Raw genomic sequence first — 22115 nt, forward strand, 5'->3', positions numbered from 1 at the left:
AGTCCGTGCCCGAACAGTAGGTGTTCGATACGGACCCCGAACTTTACTGTTCGGGTCGGGTTCGTCCATCTCTATTCACAACAGATCATTTTTGCTGTCAGAGAACATGCATATTGTTAAATCTATAATCTGTGTTATTTAATCGGAGGCAATGTGCTTTTTAATATAAAATAATTATTACCTATTCCACAACTCATTCTCGATGTAACGGTGATCAAAGATGTTTCTCTGCAAGTTCTCAACCAAAAACATGACCACAGCCCTGAAAAGAAAGAAAATGCTCAAATAGAAGAGTGGAGCCTACAGATAGCCAACATATTACCCACATTATGGATGTAACAGAACAGAAGTACGGTAACTTAAAAAAAATGCTGCAGCATCAAAGTAATTTTTTTCTCTCACTTATGTTTTTTCATAGCTGCTTTCAAAGAACCACAACATTCTAATTTTATCATCGACGTAGCAGAATAAGGGTTTGTTGATTGCAAGACAAATTTATTTTCTCAATGGCACCATTTGATCTACCATATAATGTATTGAAAAAGAAAAGGCACTGGGGTGTCCAAGCGCTCAGATGCCACGAACACAATTAAGGGTGGCATCTAAGAAGATAAACTATTGGGATCAGAGTTGTCTATTATTGTAGTTGTTGCCAGCATTTGGTGTGTATAGAAGAGGACATGGCTTCATATACTCTTTCCCAACATGTAACATGGGGTTAAGGTGTACCTCTAATTTTATACATAGCCGACAAATACACAGCTGCAAAAGAGTAAGGTATGTCTAAGCAACCATACGATAGTGAAGCTGTCCATGCAAATGAGATTCTGGTGTCATATTGTTCGTTAAGCAGACTTTCGGCTCGGTCTTCCAGTCACTTTTCCAGATATAATCTCTTAGAAGTTGCTATTCAAGACATTTTTAGATACACATTGCCCCATTCACCTTCCTCGACATGATCACAAAGTGTAATATGTTGTCATTGCAGCCTGGGCTTCATAGAAGAGAAGTAATTGTACAACAGACTGCAATACTATAGTATGTTAGTGTATTGTATAAGAGATTAAAGTCCCTATGGAGGATAAAAAAAAATGCAGAAGACAAATTATCCTCCATTATAAGAATAATAAAAGATAACTTGCTGATTGCTAGGAGTCAGACAAATGGGAACCTCAGCAATCCTGCTGAAAATGAGGGTCTCTAGTGCCACCTTCAAATTAGCAGATGTGCACCTGCTTGGCTTCTGCTTCACCTATAGGGATGTTGTAGAAAGCCAAACTCTTTAATCCACTTTCTCCGGTAGTCTCATTGACAATGAATGGAGCGGAGGTTGAGAATGCAAAGACTGACGCAGCAGAGCTCCAATCATGGGATCACTAAGGGGCCCACTCCTTTAGTCTCCAGGGATTAGCAAGTTACTCCCTTATTTCTTTTGTCATTACTCTATAACATATTTTTAGATTATATACACTCTACAGTATAATATATATATATATATATATATATATATATATATATATATACACACACTCACCGGCCACTTTATTAGGTACACCTGTCCAACTTCTTGTTAACACTTAATTTCTAATCAGCCAATCACATGGCGGCAACTCAGTGCATTTAGGCATGTAGACATGGTCAAGACAATCTCTTGCAGTTCAAACCGAGCATCAGTATGGGGAAGAAAGGTGATTTGAGTGCCTTTGAACGTGGCATGGTTGTTGGTGCCAGAAGGGCTGGTCTGAGTATTTCAGAAACTGCTGATCTACTGGGATTTTCACGCACAACCATCTCTAGGGTTTACAGAGAATGGTCCGAAAAAGAAAAAAAATCCAGTGAGCGGCAGTTCTGTGGGCGGAAATGCCTTGTTGATGCCAGAGGTCAGAGGAGAATGGGCAGACTGGTTCGAGCTGATAGAAAGGCAACAGTGACTCAAATCGCCACCCGTTACAACCAAGGTAGGCCTAAGAGCATCTCTGAACGCACAGTGCATCGAACTTTGAGGCAGATGGGCTACAGCAGCAGAAGACCACACCGGGTACCACTCCTTTCAGCTAAGAACAGGAAACTGAGGCTACAATTTGTACAAGCTCATCGAAATTGGACAGTACTAGATTGGAAAAACGTTGCTTGGTCTGATGAGTCTCGATTTCTGCTGCGACATCCGGATGGTAGGGTCAGAATTTGGCGTAAACAACATGAAAGCATGGATCCATCCTGCCTTGTATGGAGCATCTTTGGGATGTGCAGCCGACAAATCTGCGGCAACTGTGTGATGCCATCATGTCAATATGGACCAAAATCTCTGAGGAATGCTTCCAGCACCTTGTTGAATCTATGCCACGAAGAATTGAGGCAGTTCTGAAGGCAAAAGGGGGTCCAACCCGTTACTAGCATGGTGTACCTAATAAAGTGGCCGGTGAGTGTATATATATATTTGAAATCATCCCTCTTTTTCCAAAGTTGCAAAATCTAAAATAAAAAAAAAATTAAAAAAATCTGGTAGTGTACCATACATGATGAAAAACCTTTCCCCTCTAGAAGCAACCTTTCAAATTCCAGGCTGTTAAATGCAGTCCGGATATTTGAGGATGCAGGAAAGGTCCCCGTGTCAGAAGGTCTTGATCCTCTGCGAGGACCCATGGATCCGTCACAGACATTATCCTTAGCCAGTGGAACCATGGCCTTTTTGGCCAAAATGGGGCTATTACAATTATTCTGGCTCTGTCTTCCCTGATTTTTCTCAAGACCACCGGTATTAGGCATATTGAAGGGAAGGCATATAGGAGCCCTGATGTCCACTCTACCCTGAAGGCATCTACTGCATATGGGTTGTCCACTGGGCTTAAAGGGAACCTGTCACCCCGTTTTTTCCGTATGAGATAAAAATGCGGTTAAATAGGGCCTGAGCTGTGCTGGACAATAGTGTATTTTGTGGACCCCGATTCCCCACCTATGCTGCCGAAATACGTTACCAAAGTAGCCGTTTTCGCCTGTCAATCAGGCTGGTCTGGTCAAAAGGGCGTGGTGTCTTCCCCCAGATCTTGCTTAGTTTTCCGTTGGTGGCGTAGTGGTGTGCGCATGCCTAAGGTCCCAAATCCACGTCACAGGGGAGTGAAAAGATCGCGATGTGCTGTATTTCATTGGTGATCGGTGGGCGCGGCCATCTTCCTTTGGCCGCGCGTGCGCAGATAGGGATGTGGTAGTATGCGTCCTTGAGGTCTAAGACCACCATGTAACACTGTGGGAAGAGAAGTTTTACGCAGATCTTACCGTCTCCATCTTGAACGAAGGAACGATCAGATAGCTGCTGAGACATTTTAGGTTTATGAGGGTTCTCCAGGAGTCGTCCGCTTTTTTTTTTTTTTTTTTTTAAATCAGAAATAGGTAGGAATAAAACCCCCTTCTTTCTCTCCTCTACCGCCACCTTCTCCAGTACATGTTTTTCTAACAGTGATATTACTTTCTCTTCCAGTCCTCATTATTTCTCTTGAGAGGGCTGTACCGGGGTTTGTATGTATCTTTGAGGCGGCAGACTGTGGAAATTCAATTTTAGGCCTGACCTCACAATCTGCTGAATCCAGACGCTGGATGAAATTTCTTCCCAGGCGGGTAGGAAGGGAGAGAAGAAGTCACTGAGGTGGCTTCTTGATGTCTCTGGAGGGTTTGCCGAAATAAAAGACTCTCCCTCCTCTGGACCGCTTGTTAGCGCTGTCTCCGTCTGTGTATGGCTGGCCCCTGGATCTGCGATCCCTCCGAAAGGAGCGCCGAAAGGACGGAAATGGCTGCTTTAGAAAACCTCTTATCTCCTGCCTTCTCGAGCACTTCATCTAGCGCTGGCCCAAATAAGAAGTTACCTTCACAAGGCAGGGAGCAAAGTTTTACTTTTGCCTGTATATCTCCCAGCCAGCATTTAAACCATACTGCGCAACATCCTGCATTGGCCAGCACTGCTGACTTGGCCGCCAACCTTGCCGAATCTGCCGAGGCATCCGCCAAAAACACTGCTGCCACTTTGATGGTAGGAACTGCCTCTAAGATGGTCTCTCTGGAGACTTGCTGTTCCAGCTGATTTTCTAGGTTGTCTATCTAAACCTTCAAAGATCTAGCCACACAAGTGGCTGCAATGGCTGGCCTTAATGCCCCAGCCGGGGACTCACAAGCTGTTTTAAGGAAACTGTCCATCTTCCTATCCAATGGCTCCTTCAGGGACCCCAAGTCCTCAAACAGAAGGGAAGACTTCCTAGAGATCTTTGAGATTGCCACATCGAGTCTCGGTGCCTTATCCCAGGATGAAGACGCTTCTTCATCAAACGGATACTTCTTCTTTAATGAACTAATTGTTTGCGTCTTTCTTTCAGATTTCTCCCACTCTCTTTTAATGAGACTTTGTAACTGCTCATTAATGGGGAAGGCTCTACGCTTTCTCTGTAAGGCTACTTTCACACATCAGGTTTTCGCAATCAGGCTCAATCTGGTGAATTTCGAAAAAAACTGATCTGGTGAAATTTGCAACCGGATCCGTTTTTTCCTCATAGACTTGTACTAGCACCGGATTGCCTCACGTTTTGTCTGTTTTCGGCAGCAAAAATTGGTTTTCTGGCCTCTGGAAAAAACGTAAAAAGTAAAGTTTTGTGTCTGTGGCGAAAAACCAGACAGCACCGGTTCCGGTGCCCTCCGGCTTTTGCTAGAATGGAAGCCTATGGGCACCGGTTCCGTTAAATGACGGAAACCAGCGACGGATTCTGTTTTTTTTTAACTGAGCATGCTCCAATTTTTTGGGGATTCAATTTGCTGGATAAGCTAGTCGGACCCGTCGAAAAAACGGATCCGTCGCATCAGTTTTTCACAATCTGCGACGGATCCGTTTTTTTTTTTTTGTTTTTTTTCAGAATTCGCCGGATTGAGCCTGACAGCAAAAAAACTGATGTGTGAAAGTAGGCTAAGCCACCGTACATGAGCTCCTGGGCAGATCTTTTGGCTTTCTCATCTACCAATCCCATAGTGGACCAGACCGCTTTTATTAGATTGTCCGTGACTTCCACCGGGAAACTAACATCTTCCTCTGAACTACTCTCAGAGTACTGTGACTGATCTGAGTCCTCCGGCTCTGAACATGTAGAGTCCTCTTGCGATACAAAAGAGGGGCTGGATCCATCTCTCCCCTTACTGTCAGTGTCCATTGGGGTCTGTAACGCAGTAACTGACCTACGAACCTCCGACTGTATCAGGGTTCTCAAATTTGCTGAAAATGTGAGGGTTTCTTCCGCACTGGTTTTGTCAATATAGTCCCGACATAACTTTTTATTCCAGGAAGCCCCTAATAGGCGTTTGCATAGGGGACACTACTTATTCTTAAGCTTAGCCTTGCGTTTTTATTTTTAGGGACCCCCTACACTCCACCCGTCAATGTATAGAAAACAGGGAGAGGGTAGGAGATAGGAGAGAGAGAAAGAAAACAGATATTAGTGACGCTTCAAGCGGGTACCGGATCCGGAAGTTGAATTGTGTTCTCAATGTCTCCTCCAGAGACTATGGACCCCTCCTTCCTAGAGCCACGGAGATATGCTCGTGTGCTGCCCGAGTGGCCCCCACTGCTGCTAATGGCGTGGTTGCTTTTTCTCCTGTGAGTGCAACCAGTGCCCCTCTGGCTCCTGCTGCTGATGAGGCTGCAAGTGCTCAGGTGAAAAGGCTTCCTTGGTTGTCACTGCCTGCCTGTTGCCCTTTTATATACCTTATGCTTCATTAACCGAAGAAGGGTACCACCCCTTCCTCAGACACACCTGACTCATCATTCCCGGTGTGCTCGTTCTTAGGGGTATGCGCACGCACACACAGCCCCCATGCAGACCTCTTCCAGTGCGCACTGGTTCACTCCTGATGCGCGCTCCCCAGCAGCTTCCTACCGTGTGCACACCCGGCGTTACCCTTCCGGTGCACGCTCCATGCTGCTTCAGACTCTGCGCACACCCAGCGTTCTCCTTCCGGCGCGTGTTGGGGTTACAGATCCGATGCGCGCTGCCATGTGCTTTCAGACCCCACGCGCACCCGGCGTTTTCCGACCGATGCACGCTGGGGACAGTTCCGGCACTCTTCCTCACACTATGCTGACATGCCACCCGCGGAGGCCTCCACATGGACTTAATTGTGGGTAAGGGAGCCAACTCCTGTCTTCTCAGCCTGCCCTGTTCTCCAAGGCACCACTGGACCACTATAGCAGGTACTCCCCAGATTTGCTCAGACACCGATGTGTCTCACGGGCCACGTGGCCTGACATAATGTCTACCCACGCTTCGCTCAGGGAGGGCACGGCGAGACATGGCCTCCGGGGTACTACCAGTAACTGGTGAAGGATGCAGCAGCCAGGCTACCAAAACACCATTTGACCCAGGCCCAGGTATCCTCTTCTGTCTTAAGATTTCATCTTGAGGATTCCCCGTCAAGTAAAGTAAAACCAACTGATGCGGAGAGAGGAGCCTCCTTTTTAACTTGAAGGTTTCCGGTCCTTGAAGGGCAGATTCCCTCTCTCGTTGTGCAGTCATGGGTGACTGAAAAATATAACTAATCCCACAAAAAAAAAAAAAAACAAGCCTTCAAATGGTTGTCGATGGAAAAGAATCTCCAAGGGGTTAAAACATCTAGAAGGAGATTTGCCCTTATGGACATTGACAGTCCAATTGACGTTTAGTCAATCCCCTGAAAATAACACATGTTCACGGAAAAAATTCTAATATTTTCATTGAAAAGTAACAACATAGAATACAATGCAAACTCCTAATGACTTACTAGATCTGGAAAATCAAAAAGAAATAGATTAACAACTATAGTAAATGTTAAAAAAGTCCAGGCAAGACTTACTTTGGTGACCCATACAGTTCCCAGGCCTTAGCAATCCCTCGGGCTATCCCAAGGGATGGGTTGTTTGGTAGAATTTTACAAGCTTCCTCAGGTCTTCCAAGTGTCTTCAGAACATGTCTACAGAAATATAGAGCTTCACTTAAGTGAAAAAGTTTACTGTCCAAAAAATGTATTTGATTATTTAATTTTTTGCACTTATCTGTTTGTTTTAATAATAAAACTGAAACATTTTGTAAAGAAAGGTATAAATGTGCATAAAATTAGTGCAAATCTCAGACCCTCTGGTCACGACAGCACCCATCCAAAGCTGCCTCCTTTTCTAAAACACATTCTAAACAACCCATATATGACAATGAGCCTCCCAACTAAATATGCTGACAACAAATTTGGTTATCGACTGCAAAAAAAGGGATCACAAGTATTGGTACCAAACAAATGGCAAATAGCATCTTAAAAAGGGGGTTGTCCACTTTGTTTAATCCACATTTCTTAAAAGGATCTCTTGGCAGTAAACCGATAATAAAGTGTTCTCCTGCTGGAACTCCCTGCAATCATATGTGGAATCCTAGCAGTAAGTGTTCAGGTTCTCTGCAGCGCCTCCATAGAAGTAATAAAGCATTATACAGAGATATGTGAAACAATGATCTACGTGATTGGTGCAGAACAGGAGAGGAAGCTTACTGGCATCTGAATGGAGGCTGCACGAGTTAGCAGCTAAAGGACCCTCTACATCAGTGTTTCCCAAACTCCAGTCCTCACGGACCCCACGGGTCATGTTTTCAGGATTTCCATAGAGTTGCACAGGTGAGACAATTCCTGATGCCTTGATGATACTTCCACTACTTAAGCAATACTAAGGAAATCCTGAAAACATGACCAGTGGGGTCCGTGAGGACTGAAGTTTGGGAAACACTGCTCTACATGATTAATTCAAGGACATTTCAGGTCACTGATCACATGACTTGAAAGGTCCTTGAGTTAGTTGTGTGGAAGATCCTTCAGCTGCTCAGCTCCTGCATACATACCAGAATAGGTATGTAATTAAAATATGGCTATTATTTATTGCATATAAAGTGTTTAATTCATTTTTTGTGCTTACAATTATTAAAATTAACAATAAGGCATCATAGTCTCAGTACTTGGATTGACTGTATATTGGATCACTATTCCATGCTAATTTTCTTATTTGCTATGCAACTGTGAGCCTCTAAAATCCCAGTATGCAGGTAACAGTGTACTATGTAGCTAAAGTAAACGTTAGCCAAGGTCCCTTATATCATATAATTGGCCAGAGGCAGGGGGATCTTATTGTCAGCTATAATAAAAAGCGAGGCAGCAGTAACTGCAGTGAACTTCATTATTAGACAGCGCAGCATATCATGATTATACACTACAGCCCGCTCATTGTATAATGCACACTGCAGAGAAAACAACAATAGATTTAATACCTCCCTATTCTACACTGGGGCATTTTAAAATTAGTGATAATGAGCCCTCAACTTTACACTGCTGAGGAAATTTTAATTAGAAGGAAAATGTTTTTCCTATTTTTGCTCTCTAATCCTTAAGTGCATCTTATAGTCCGAAAAATACGTTATTTTACAACATAAATCTGAAAAATGTGACGTGGATTTGTGTTCAGCCCCCTGTAGTCTGATACTCCTAAATAAAATCCTGAGTGACCAATTGCCTCCACATAATAAGTAAATTGAGTCAACCTGTGAGTAATTTATTCGCATAATGCCTACAGATGTTCTGTGAAGGCCTCAGAGGTTTGTGTGAGAGCATTAGTGATCAAACAGCATCATGAAAATCAAGGAACACAGCAGACAGATCAGGGATAAAGTTGTGGAGAATAGTAAAGCAGGATTAGGTTATAAAAAAATAAAATAAAAACAGTCAAAGCTCTAAACATCTCACGATGCTCACAATATCACAGATCACTGTTCAATCCACCAACCAAAAATGGAAGGAGTATGGCACAACAGCAAACCTACCAAGACATGGTCGTCCACCTAAATTGACATCCAAAGCAAGAAGAGCGCTAGTTAGATAAGCAGCCAAAAGGCCCATGATCACTCTGGAGGAGCTGCAGAGATCTACACCTCAGGTGGGAGAATCTGTACACAGGACTTTTAGTTGCATACTTCACAAATCTAGACTTTATGGAAGAGTGTTAAGAGGAAAGCCATTTTTGATAATAAACCATAAGAAGTCTCATTTGCAGTTTACAAAAAGCAATGAAGGGGACACAGGAGGCAAGTGGAAGAAGGTGCTCTGGCCAGATGAGACCAATGTAGTAATTTTTGGGCAAAAATGCAAAGTGCTATACGTGATGGAAAACTAACACTGCAGATCACCCTGAAAACAGCATCCTTGCCATCACACATGGTGGCAGCATCATGCTATGGGGAGGCTTTTCTTCAGCAAAGAGAGGGAAGCTGGTCGGAGATGATGGGTAGATGGAAGGAGCTAAATACAGAGCAATCCTGGAGGAAAACCTATTAGAGACTGCAAGATACTGGGGTGTAGGTTCAAGTTTCAGTAGGACAACAACCCTAACCATACTGCCAGAGCTACAATAAATGGATTAGATCAAACCATACTAATGAGTGGGATTGGCTCAGTCACAGTCCTAGAACCCACTGAGAATCTGTGCTAGGATATGAAAATTGGATGGAGGCCTCTAGATGTGCAGCTGGTAGAGACATACTCCAAAAGGCTTGCCACAGTAATTGCAGAGAAAAATAGTCTTTATTGACTCAGGGGGCTGAATACAAATGCATGTCACAATTTAAAAAAAAAACAAAAACAATAATACTTGCTATTTTGTGTTGGTATACCAAATAAAATCCACATAAAATATATTTAAGTTTGTGAGTGTAACATAAACTGTGGAAAAGTTCACAAGGTATGAATACTTTTTCAAGGCACTGTAAAGCACCTCCTTATTTACGCTGGAGTTCTCAACTAAAAAAAAACAACAACAAACAAATAGATCTTAAATAATAACGTAATAATAATGTAATAAAGTTAAATCTGATTTGTCTTGTATTCTTACTGGTGCACTGCAGGAGTCCGAGATGAGAGTCCACCAAAACTAGCAGCAATAGTATTAATCTCAATCTGTTTCAGAGCCGTGGTGCCATCCACTCTGCAGTCAAACATGTAATCCGATCGATTAATGCCTAAAAACACAGTCTGAAAAATAGGGACAGCAAGGTTACTTCTCAAAATAACATGTAGGAAACAGACAGCTTCATAGATTTCTATAAAGAAAGGTGATTGACCTGAGCCAAGCCTTCATTCAGCACGTGTCTATAAATTTTGAAAAGCTGCTCTATGAAGTCGTCCACTTTTATGGTGCTAGAAAAAAAAATACAAAACACGATTATTTTGAGAAAAGACACATGTTAATGTAGAAGAAAATGTACAAAAGAAATCTTTCAGCAGAAAATTTCTGTTCATACCAAGTACAGGCGCTTGGTGCACCCCTGGTGTGGTGAAACATTTAAGTGTACCTCCCCACCTACTTGCATCTCACCCCCCCACTACTTTGATTGACAGCTCTGGTCTCATAGGACCAGAGATGGGTGAAGATAGAGGAAAAACTAGTAGGTGAGAAGGCGCATGCAGCCACCCACTCCGGTCCCGGCGGCAGTGCCCGGTATTGATGTGAGAGACTCACCTGGGTTTCTTGCACTGCACTCGCAAGTGTGACCCCGGCCTTAAAATAAGAGTTAACTACAGCATTTTTCATACCTTGAAAGTGTGTTTTCCAGGAACGAGGGGTTCTGGCTGAGACGATCCACCAGCAGATTAAAATCTTCTTGGACGGACTTTGCTTGTTCAAAAAGGGCTCTCGGTACAGGAGAAGGAAGCAAAGAGAAAGGAGCAAAATTGACCACCTAACAAAAAGGGAAAATATGAATAATTAATAATTATATACCGGTCAGTTACTTTGCCTTGCTTAGCTATTTACGATCGCACCTTGATATGTGTTGATAACTTACTGTTATGCACTGTAAACCCGTTTTTCACAACACCCTGGAAATGAAATTAGAGGGGCAAGAGATAGACTACAAACTAAAATGTGTCTACACAAATATAGAAATGCACAGAGCATGGGAAACAAACAATGATAATTAGAACTGCTAACACAGGAAGAGAGATGTCATAGGCATCACTGAAACGTAGGATGATACACAATTGGAATACAAACCTTGAAGGCTACAACTTATTAGATACAGGATTAACGAGAGGGGAGGAGGTGTTGCATTGTAAGTTAGGAAAACATATCTCCACAGAGATCCAAGCTTCAGGGACTGGTAGCTCTGTAGAAACTGTTTGGGCAAGAATTTAAGGAGAGTAGAACAGAAAGGACACTACTGTATATCTTTACTATACGTCACTATTGTATGTCTTTACATTAGATGTCCCTGTTCTCAAAAAAGTACAACAGTGATCATGGGAGATTTTAACTATACAGATATTTGCTGGGAATCTCTCTCAGGCAAAAGTAACGGGTACAGAAAATTCTTATCTTCTCTTGCTGACTACTTCATCTTTCAAAAGGTATAAGAGAGAACAAGTGGATCTACAATCTTGGACCTAATTCATACCAACAGGGTGGAAATGGTTGAGGAAGTAAAAGTGGCTGGGAATTTATGAGGCAGTCATCATGCCATCCTCGAATTTTGGATTACAAGAGACGGAAGACCAGCGAGGGCTCAGACTTTAAAGTTGGACTTCAGAAAGCTTAGTAGCAAAGCCACAAAAGGGGACTGAAAATCCTCCAAAAATTCAAAAATACAGCTAAAAAAGGGGCAGTAACACTTACCTGCCCAGGTCTCTGAACAAATGCACTAAAGGATGCAACCAACCCATGTAGCAAAGTTGTCGGCAACACAGGTGCAAAATACTAAATAGACAGCCACTCACAGCCTTCCAATTAATGGGGGGGGGTGACTGCTTAGTATATGTTTGTACAATAGAGGCCCGTATAGGGCACTGTTCACATGCAAGTAATGCATAGTGTCTGGTTCATATCCTATTAGTCACGCCCATACTATTCGATCAGGTGGGGCTGGCCAGCACTCTCTAAATGCATCCCATGTGAATACCCCTGTATGCAAGACCCAAAGTGTTGGGCTTGGTTGCACCCTGAAAAATAAAGTGCACAAAATAAATATAAATAGGTTCAAGCGGCACAAGCGGGCTAGAGATTGTATATGGGAAGTGAAGGAGAGATTGGTGTCAAACATAACACCCAGATAGGGTGCCTGCTGCCGGGGTGTTATTATGGTGCCACCCACGGAGAGGGAAATATGTCAGGTTTAGGGAGGTTAGTAGACGCTGGGAGCAGAAGAAGTTAAGTTTTGGAGAGGTTGAGTTTCAGATAGAGGGCGAATATGATGTCGGAGACTGCGGACAGACAGTCACTGGCGTTCTGTAGTACAGCGGGAGGGTAGGAAAGGTCCAATTGCTGGATGTTCTAAAGGACAGAAATGTCCAAGAAGGATGGGAGATTTTGGTAAATGAAATTCTCACTGCATAATTGGTAATCCAGAAAAGGAGGAAGAATTGGAAGCATTTAAAAAGACCAGGATGGATGAACACAGAACTTAAAGCGAACCTGCCACCAGGTTTGGCAGATATAAGATACGGTCACCGCCTTTCAGGGCTTACGGTATTTACGCTACCGGTATTGAAAAATTGCACAATTTTTTAAAAAAAAAATTTTAAGCAAACTTTGGATTTTTTTTTTACCGCTTACATAAAAAAAACTAGACATATTTGGTGTCTATGAGCTCGTAATGACCTGGAGAATCATAATGGCATGTCAGTTTTAGCATTTAGTGAACATAGCAAAAAAGAACAATACAAACAACAAGTGTGGGATTGCACTTTTTTTGCAATTTCATCACACTTGGAATTTTTTTTTTCCCGTTTTCTATTACATAGCAAAACCAATGGTATCGTTCAAAAGTACAACTCGTCCCGCAAAAAAACAAACCCTCACATGGCCATATTGACGGAAAAATAAAAAAAGTTATGGCTCTGGAAAGAAGGGGAGCGAAAAACAAAAAAGAAAAAGCAAAAAAAGCTCCGGGGGTTAAGTGATTTATGTCCCTCCCAACTCTAACATTCCATGATTTAAAGCTGTTTTTCTGACCCCCCCGCCCACAATAAAAATCCCAGTGGCCTGGATAGTAAAACATAAATTAAAAGATACCCATTGGCCACCCACATGGATGCACCGCAGACTGCTTCATGGTCTGCACTGAGGTGGAAAGAGTAGGCGCCACTGTTCCAACAGCTGACTGCAGCGGTCATGTGAATGGACCAGCATATCATCAGAAGTATGTCAGAGTACAGTACAGACCAAAAGTTTGGACACACCTTCTCATTTAAAGATTTTTCTGCATTTTCATGACTATGAACATTTTACATACACACTGAAGGCATCAAAACTATGAATTAACACATGTGGAATTATATACTTAACTAAAAAGTGTGAAACAACTGAAATTATGTCTTATATTCTAGGTTCTTCAAAGTAGCCACCTTTTGCTTTGATGACTGCTTTGCACACTCTTGGCATTCTATTGATGAGCTTCAAGAGGTAGTCACCGGGAATGGTTTTCACTTCACATGTGTGCCCTGTCAGGTTTAATAAGTGGGATTTCTTGCCTTATAAATGGGGTTGGGACCATCAGTTGTGTTGTGCAGAAGTCTGGTGGATACACAGCTGATAGTCCTACTGAATTGACTGTTAGAATTTGTACTATGGCAAGAAAAAAGCAGCTAAGTAAAGAAAAACTAGTGGCCATCATTACTTTAAGAAATCAAGGTCAGTCAGTCCGAAAAATTGGGAAAATTTTGAAAGTGTCCCCAAGTGCAGTGGCAAAAACCATCAAGCGCAACAAAGAAACCGGCTTACAGGAGGACAAGTTTATCCGAGTCACCAGCCTCAGAAATCGCAGGTTAACAGCAGCTCAGATTAGAGACCAGGTCAATGCCACACAGAGTTCTAGCAGCAGACACATCTCTACAACAACTGTTAAGAGGAGACTTTGTGCAGCAGGCCTTCATGGTAAAATAGCTGCTAGGAAACCACTGCTAAGGACAGGCAACAAGCAGAAGAGACTTGTGGGCTAAAGAATACAAGGAATGGACATTAGCCCAGTGGAAATCTGTGCTTTGGTCTGATGAGTCCAAATTTGAGATCTTTGGTTCCAACCACCGTGTCTTTGTGCGACGCAGAAATGGTGATCGGATGGACTCTACATGCCTGGTTCCCACCGTGAAGCATGGAGGAGGAGGTGTGATGGTGTAGGGGTGCTTTGCTGGTGACACTGTTGGGGACTTATTAAAAATTGAAGGCATACTGAACCAGCATGGCTACCACAGCATCTTGCAGCGGCATGCTATTCCATCCGGTTTGTGTTTAGTTGGACCATCATTTATTTTTCAACAGGACAATGACCCCAAACACACCTCCAGGCTATGTAAGGGCTATTTGACCAAGGAGAGTGATGGGGTGCTACGCCAGATGACCTGGCCTCCACAGTCACTAGACCTGAACCCAATCGAGATGGTTTGGGGTGAGCTGGACCGCAGAGTGAAGGTAAAAGGGCCAACAAGTGCTAAGCATCTCTGGGAACTCCTTCAAGATTGTTGGAAGACCATTTCCGGTGACTACCTCTTGAAGCTCATCAAGAGAATGCCAAGAGTGTGCAAAGCAGTCATCAAAGCAAAAGGTGGCTACTTTGAAGAACCTAGAATATAAGACACAATTTCAGTTTATATAATTCCACATGTGTTAATTCATAGTTTTGATGCCTTCAGTGTGAATGTACAATTTTCAGAGTCATGAAAATACAGAAAAATCTTTAAATGAGAGGGTGTGTCCAAACTTTTGGTCTGTACTGTATATCCAAGTATATATATCCAAGCATATCCAACTGTGGCAAAACGTGCATTTTTCCTAAGCCTTTTTCCTGCCAAGAGATGCAGAAACCTTGCAGAAATTTCTGCAAGCAAATATTCAACGTGCGCACATAGCCTAAGGCTATGTTTCCGCTGTCTGGATTCCATCAGTATTTGCTGCAGATTGGACACTGCGTACATCCACAGCGTCCAGATGTTACAGCATAGTGGGGGAGATTTTATGAAATCCCGTCTCCACTATGTGCGCATTGGTCGCATCCGGCAACGTTGCGTAACCGGACATGCGGCGCGTCTTTTCAGACCGCAACATGTCTATTGCGTCTCCGCAAGATAAATAACAGTCTATGAATACGATGCGGTGATTCCGCATGTTTTCAATGAACACATCCGGAATCATTGCACGTAAAACAGGGGGCGGCGCTTTTTCCAAAGGGTACCTGCTGTGTCCAAAGAGCAGGGATTCCTGAAGGTGGAAACATACCCTTAGGGTGTTTTTGGGGATATAACATATATGACCTAGTCTTAAGATCATCAAGAACGGATAAGCGATGGTCAGCAACTGATCACAAAAGGATGCAACTCCACTGCAGTCCCAGAGATGACAATGTCCATACGAATGCAGCTGCGTCTGGTACTGCAGCTCTGCTCTGACACAACCACATGCACATAGATACTACTATGTCTCGATACAGCAAAGAAGGGTCTGAAAAAAAAAAACACAGCAAGCATCTGTGTACCTTCTGACTGTTGATTCTTCTGGGACCACACATTGAGGACTTACCCTAGGGATTAATTTGGTTATAAAAGTGATGACCATATCAGACATTTACATTGATGCACTGCAGAGCCGGCTGTCAGTTAGCGCCGCAGCAGCAGGTTATAGCAGCCACTGCTCACTATGTACTGAGCGGTGACTGAAGCCGCGCTCATTTCCTCCCACCATATCTACAGGTTAATAGCGTTTTTTTCACATGACCGGTTCCCTCAAACCAACGAGACCAATAAACAGCAGCATTTATGACCAACATTACTTACATCTGATGAATTTGGACTCTCCTTCGTTCTCATAACTATTCCTTGCAGGAGGGCTGTATCAATAGCAATGGAGGCGGTTTCTTCAAGCAGCTTTGCATTGTTATATACGTCTACCCATAAGTCGGACATTTTGAAGCTGTGTAGAGAAAAATATCAATATATTCAGAAAATAGTGTTGTAGCTGGAGGACCCCTGTGAGTGTAACTGGGAGGGAAGGTGAAAATAGGGCTTCATCTAGCGAAAAAACAACTTTCAGGATTTGGCTTTAGACAAATTGTGGGGGGTTTTTTTTTCCACATTTCAATACTTTATTTCTAAAAGTAATTTTACACATTAAAAATGGTGGCATATTAGGATGTTCAGGAGAAAACATACCATGCCTTCTTATCATGCCAGTAATAAAGGTTTTGATGTAATATTTTGAGTCTAGAACTGGACATTCACATAGCATTAAGCATCTCAAAACTGTTTCCATAAGCTTTCTACAGAGTACATGAACTCTTAAAAGGTGTCATTCACATTAATCCCATCGCACGTAACAAACCTCTGTAATAGATTTAAGAGATCACAAAGAGAACAGATGTATGTCAGCTATGTATGTGGTGTATCACATCCTGGTAAATCAATGTTTTTCCTAGAGGATAACTTTAATATTTGCAGGCTCCAGAATGAGTAAACTGAGAATCCATCAGAGTTGCTCTCACTGGAAAGTTTACAGTCGTTTCCTTCCCTCTTCTGAGCTATTCTCTACTTATTTCTTACCACAAAGTTCAGCTCAACTTTCATGTGCTCTATAAATCTGCTGAGAGGAGCTCAGAAGAACAATAGATAACGGCTACACTTTCTCCAGTCAGAACAAGCTCACTGAAGGATTCTCAGGGAACTCACTCTGCAGACAGTAATATAAGTGCATTTATTTATAGGAAAAAAAAATAATAATAATGAAATTATGTAAATTAAAAAAGAAAAAAAAATGACAGGAGTCAAAATCATGCAATCTCCTTCTTGTGTTTGACCTTATTTTGTCTCATAGAACAATTGAGACTGAGAAAAAAAGATTTATTATCTTCTTCCTCGCTTCTCTGTGCGAAGCCTCTCTGCTGGTTATAAAAAATAGGGAAGAAAAACAAAAAAGCCTTTGAGGGGTGAGATTTGAGCAATTATATAATGAATCCAAAGAATGTATGAGCGGTGCAATAAGAAGCGCAGGCGGCACTCCGGCCATTGTGACGGTGGCCACTGATTGGAGGTTGTCAGGCTTGCTGGGAGTAATGCCAGGAATTACATGGCCTGAGGAGTTAAGAGAAGCCAATAAAGAGGAAGTATGTGAAGATTAACATCATGTTTTCGGATTCACTAGGGTTAGGTGTATGCAAAAATCATGTTTTCTCAAGAAGTCAATACGGCTACTTTCACACTAGCGTCGGACGACGCACGACGAATTGCGTCGTTGCGACGTACAGACGCTAGCAGTGAATGCGCCACACAACGGGGGCGGCGGATGCTGTTTTTCAATGCATCCGCTGCCCCATCGTGAGGTGCGGGGAGGCGGGGGCGGAGTTCTGGCCGCGCATGCACGGTCGGAAAAGACGGGAACGACGCACCAAAAAACGTTACAAGCAACGTTTTTTGGTGGCCACGGTCCCACGCAACACGACGCAACCGTCACACGACGGTTGCGACGTGTGGCAATGCGTCGCCAACGCAAGTCAATGGAGAAAAAACGCATCCTGCAAGCACTATTGCAGAATGCGTTTTTTCTACAAAACGACGCATAGCGATATGCAGTGCACGACGCTAGTGTGAAAGTAGCCTAAGCTGCTTTACCAGTCAGAATAAGGCAATAATCCAACAATACGCTCTTTACTTCTCCTACTATACGTTATAGAAAAATACAGTACTGTATATAGCTATTCCACTGAGGTCATGCTCTACCTAGCCACTGAGCCTTCCACTGCCAATTCTTTGGTAAAACGCTCCATGACTTAGGCTATGTGCACACAGTGTGTTTTTTCCGTGCGGAAATGGGCCAAAAATGCTGTGGAATCCTTATGCAAGCTAATTCAATGACAATTCTGAAGTGCTGTGCACAGGATCAGTAGTTTTCCTTAAAGGGAACGGGCTCTGACCTTTTCCTGGCGCCTGCGCACTGCAGTACTTTGCTCTACCCTCAACAGGGCAGAGAAGTACACCTGCACCGGAGCGCGATGCTGGGGAACCTGTGTGGATGATGCCGGGTTACGTCATCCACAAGAAGCAAGTAGGAGGCAGTTACACAAGAAGATGGGAGGCGCCAGACCAGGACCTGTGACACCCATCGAACCACCCCGCAGGTGAGTATAATAAAACTTATTTTTTCGTTCTTCCAGGTTGGTTTGGGGGCAGATATACACCATTATAGCATGCTGTATATCAGCCCTGAAAGGTGGTGGCCTTGTCTTACATCGGTCAAAACTGCTGACAGGTTGCCTTTAAGTATTTGCAGTGCATTTTTATCTGCAGCATGTGAATTCTTTGTGCGTTTCCAGTGTTTTTCACCCATTGCCTGCTTTCAATTGGGTCAGTCAAATTCGCAGCAAAAACGCAGGTAGAAAAATCTTACCGCAGGTCAGCAGGCGTGGGCTGATGAGACTACATACAATTACATACATTACATACAATAAAAAATAAAACCCATTATACTCACTTAACACCAAATCTCCAATGCCCTTGTGCCCTAGAAATAATGTAAAATAATAAACCAACATACACTCACCTGTCCGCCATAGTCCACGTAATCCTGAGTGTCCCACGGCGATCTCACGTGTAGAACAGTCACATCGGGAGATGTGACTGCTCTACCCAGCGATACACTGACAGGAGGTAATCACTCCCGCAGTGTATCACTGATCTGCCGTGAGAGAGTACACCGGGTTCATCAGCTGATCAGATCCAGTGCTTTCACTTATGGCAGAAAGTTCTCACGCAGCAGTGGTGCCATAAGGGAGATCATTTGGAACATGTACTAATTATTATACTTAAAAAGTCTCGCTATTTTGCCACAAAAATGTATCACTGACAAGTTAAATTTGGGATACTATCAGTCCATTCATGAGTGGAAGTAGCTGCCTGCAGATTCCCCTGTGACATCAAGCCTACCACAATGGCATAAAAGTTATTACTCCAGTGCAAACATAGTAAAAGTGAAGCAAATTTGTAGTCTTAATTTAAAGGGAACCTGACAGCTGAAATATGATTCCATCCATGTATGTTTTGACTCTGGAACGCTGCAACATTTCAGAGAAAAACAATACTTTAAAGGTTGCTGAGGACGGAGCCACACAGAAGACTAATGTCTGATACATGCTGCCCGTGGCTCAGGCAGCACATTTCAGTTGTCAGGTTCCCTTTAAAAAGGCGCTCTGCTTTAATTTGCACCAAATCAAATTTATTTTAGCATGGGGCAACGTTTGATCATTTTGGACAGACGAGGTTGAAGAGAATACACTAAACATTTAGAACGAGCAACATCATTTTTTTTTTTTATAAACGTGGACTAATGTATAATGATTTTGGGAAGTCTGCTCATCAGTGAAATAAGACAATACCAGATGCTTTATTGAAAGCATCCGGTCTCCATCTGTGGAATGAGGAAGGATTTGTTAACCTGAAGTCTTTTCAGGAGGATTCTGGAGGGGAATCAACCTGAAAGAGAGCAGCAAAAGCTCCCCATAAAAGCAACATAATGCACAGCAATGTCAGCACGGTATTGCTGTGCACATGCTCCATTTTGGGTTGCTTCTGTACGCTGCTTTAGGGCACAGAAACTCGATAGGTAAAAAGTGACATATTCATATTTGTGGCTTTTGTGCTCTATACCTCACAGTATATTGTAGAAGTCATTGGCAAGAAAAACCTAACTGCCTATGATGCCGCATCGGGGAAACGACCACCAGGGTTCTAAGAGGCTTCGCCTTGGCAAAATCGGTGGCCGTGCTGGTGCTAAAAGATGCCAGGATTCACAGCTGAGAATTCTGGGATTTGTAGTAGATAACCGCACAGGAGGAGGTCCAGCGCTGAAGATTACAGTAAACTATTGGACTGTGGCGGCGAAAACCATCAGTGTTGCTTTTTTGTTTATATAAACTCGTATGGGGATTGTTGAAAATAAATGACACCACCAGACTATCCCTTTAAGGCTTGGGCTCCACAGATGCTGTAGAATAAGGGGTTACTGTGACAACTGCGCTTTGTGCACTAATTTTACATTAACCATGGAGAATAATACTGACGCATGGGGCATGCCGTACATAATGCTACCATATACTAGCAGTGAGAGGGCACAGGCAGCAGCACTGACACTAAGGAGCTCGCCCATTACTTACACTGGAGCCTGAGACACTCGGCAGCCTGCACCAGAACCGGCCACTTCAATGACTGAGAGGAATCATACACTTCACCTCAATCCAACCACAAGCGGGAGGAGCGTCCCGAGACACCTCTATCTGATTGGTTAGCTGATCGAGGCTTGGAACGCAGCGAGATACCTGACGTAAAGCAGCTGATTGGCTGCAACAAAAAGCTTCAATTCACCATGACGGTGCAGTAAAGCAGACCTGGTCTGGACGGGGTGTGGCCTCTGGACGGGGTGTGGCCTCTGAGGCAGTGTGAACTGTGGGTTCGGCTCTGGGCGGGAGCGGAGGTAGTGTGTGAGGAGGTGCTTGTGGTGTGAGGAGGTGCCAATGCTGAGGCTCGTAATGTTACTGTATGGATGTTGAATACGTACATTATACTTTTTCCACAAGGCCTCACAGTGCTTATTGTGCCCCAAACAAGTGCTTTCAGTGTCCTTCATTTGAAAAGGTAGCAGAAAAAAGTGCAAATTACTGTGGAAACCCTGAACTGTGTCCTGTGGCTGCTTAGTCTGCGCTTGACTATGTATTTTGATTTGCTCTGGCAGAAGACTTGGGTGGGAGAGGGAAACTTTGAAGCCAAAGACCCCCTTGTCACATTTATTCTGTCCGTGAACCAGAAAATGACATTTATGACGGGGTTGGTTTTTTTTTTTAGCATTTATTACAGAACATTTGTCATGTAGCGGGTTTCCCCTCTTCCCCACTTTGGAAACAAATGAGACACAACCAAAGGGTAAAATTCCCCCTTTTATCATAACCCCCCTTTATATTCCTTGTAAGAATTATTATCCTGTTAGTGTCTGTACATATACCTTTTTAGGGCAGTTATTAATAAAGGATTTTTTTCTAAACTTCATTTTTTTCTTAGTAACTGAAGGTTTGAGCCAAGTGCCTAGCAGATTGTTGTTTCCTGATTGCAGCTAGATCAGCAGCAAAAATAAAATGTTACTGCAATGTAACTAGCTGGCTACTTTCACACATCAGGTTTTGGGCGTTAGGCAGGATCGGCAAATTCGTAAAAAAAAACGGATCCGTTGCAAATTTTGAAAAACTGATGCAACAGATCAGTTTTTTGCTGTATCCGTTTTGTTTTTTTATATGAACCCAGGGATAGAATTTGGACTTCCTGTTCCGAGGAGAAGAGAAGAGAGAGAGACCAGGAAATGTTGCATTATTGTATGGAGAATGCATGGAAAACTGGATTCGGAGGCCGGATTCATCATTTCACATGTCAGTTTCATCCGCTGGAGCCGTCGCTTGGCGTTTTTTCTCCGGGACAGAAAAAACGTTGCTATGAACGTTTCAAAACTTTCCAGATTGTGCCTGACGGCAAAAACCTGATGTGTGAAAGTAGCCTAAGGCTGGAATCTTATGTCCGCAATTCACAGCCTGTGCATGGTCCACCATTTCCAGACAATACGTGGGTCTCCTGACAAAAATGAACAGCCTCATAGGTCTATGAACGGTTGTTGGTTGAGGTCAGGAATTGCGTATGTGTGAAGTGTACATCTACATTAGGCCAAGTGTCTCTGCTTGATCTTTGGTTTTATGACTCTGACACCATCATGGGTCCTTTAAATCAGCATCTGGGCCGAGATATTATGCAGAAAGCAATTTGAGGAAACAAAAACATTAGCGTGTGACACTTTTCTACCACTAGAGAGCACTACAAACTTTTGTGTCTTGTACCTTTACATCTATGTCTCCAGTTTTTCAGTCTAAAGGTACCGTCACACTAGGCGATATCGCCAGCGATCCGTGACGTTGCAGCGACCTGGATAGCGATATCGCTGTATTTGACACGCAGCAGCGATCTGGATCCCGCTGTGAAATTGCTGGTCGCTGCTAGAAGGTCTGCACTTTATTTGGTCGCTA

The 22115-nt window shown here is 43.2% G+C and overlaps 1 protein-coding gene across 1 annotated transcript in view; it reads right to left on the reverse strand.

Moving 5' to 3' along the window:
* Positions 1 to 20362, reverse strand: part of GSS (glutathione synthetase) — a 59942-nt gene extending 39580 nt beyond the window's left edge. Inside the window, exons 1-7 of the mRNA XM_077251867.1 lie at positions 20211 to 20362; positions 15847 to 15982; positions 10621 to 10766; positions 10149 to 10224; positions 9920 to 10059; positions 6859 to 6975; positions 182 to 262 (exon numbers count right to left, since the gene is read on the reverse strand). Coding sequence (XP_077107982.1) covers positions 182 to 262; positions 6859 to 6975; positions 9920 to 10059; positions 10149 to 10224; positions 10621 to 10766; positions 15847 to 15975 — 689 coding nt within the window. The 5' untranslated portion in view covers positions 15976 to 15982; positions 20211 to 20362. The remainder of the gene's footprint in view (positions 1 to 181; positions 263 to 6858; positions 6976 to 9919; positions 10060 to 10148; positions 10225 to 10620; positions 10767 to 15846; positions 15983 to 20210) is intronic.
* Positions 20363 to 22115: the final 1753 nt, after the last annotated feature.

This window comes from Ranitomeya variabilis, chromosome 4 (genome assembly GCF_051348905.1).
Source record: "Ranitomeya variabilis isolate aRanVar5 chromosome 4, aRanVar5.hap1, whole genome shotgun sequence".
In the NCBI taxonomy this organism is placed as follows: domain Eukaryota; kingdom Metazoa; phylum Chordata; class Amphibia; order Anura; family Dendrobatidae; genus Ranitomeya; species Ranitomeya variabilis.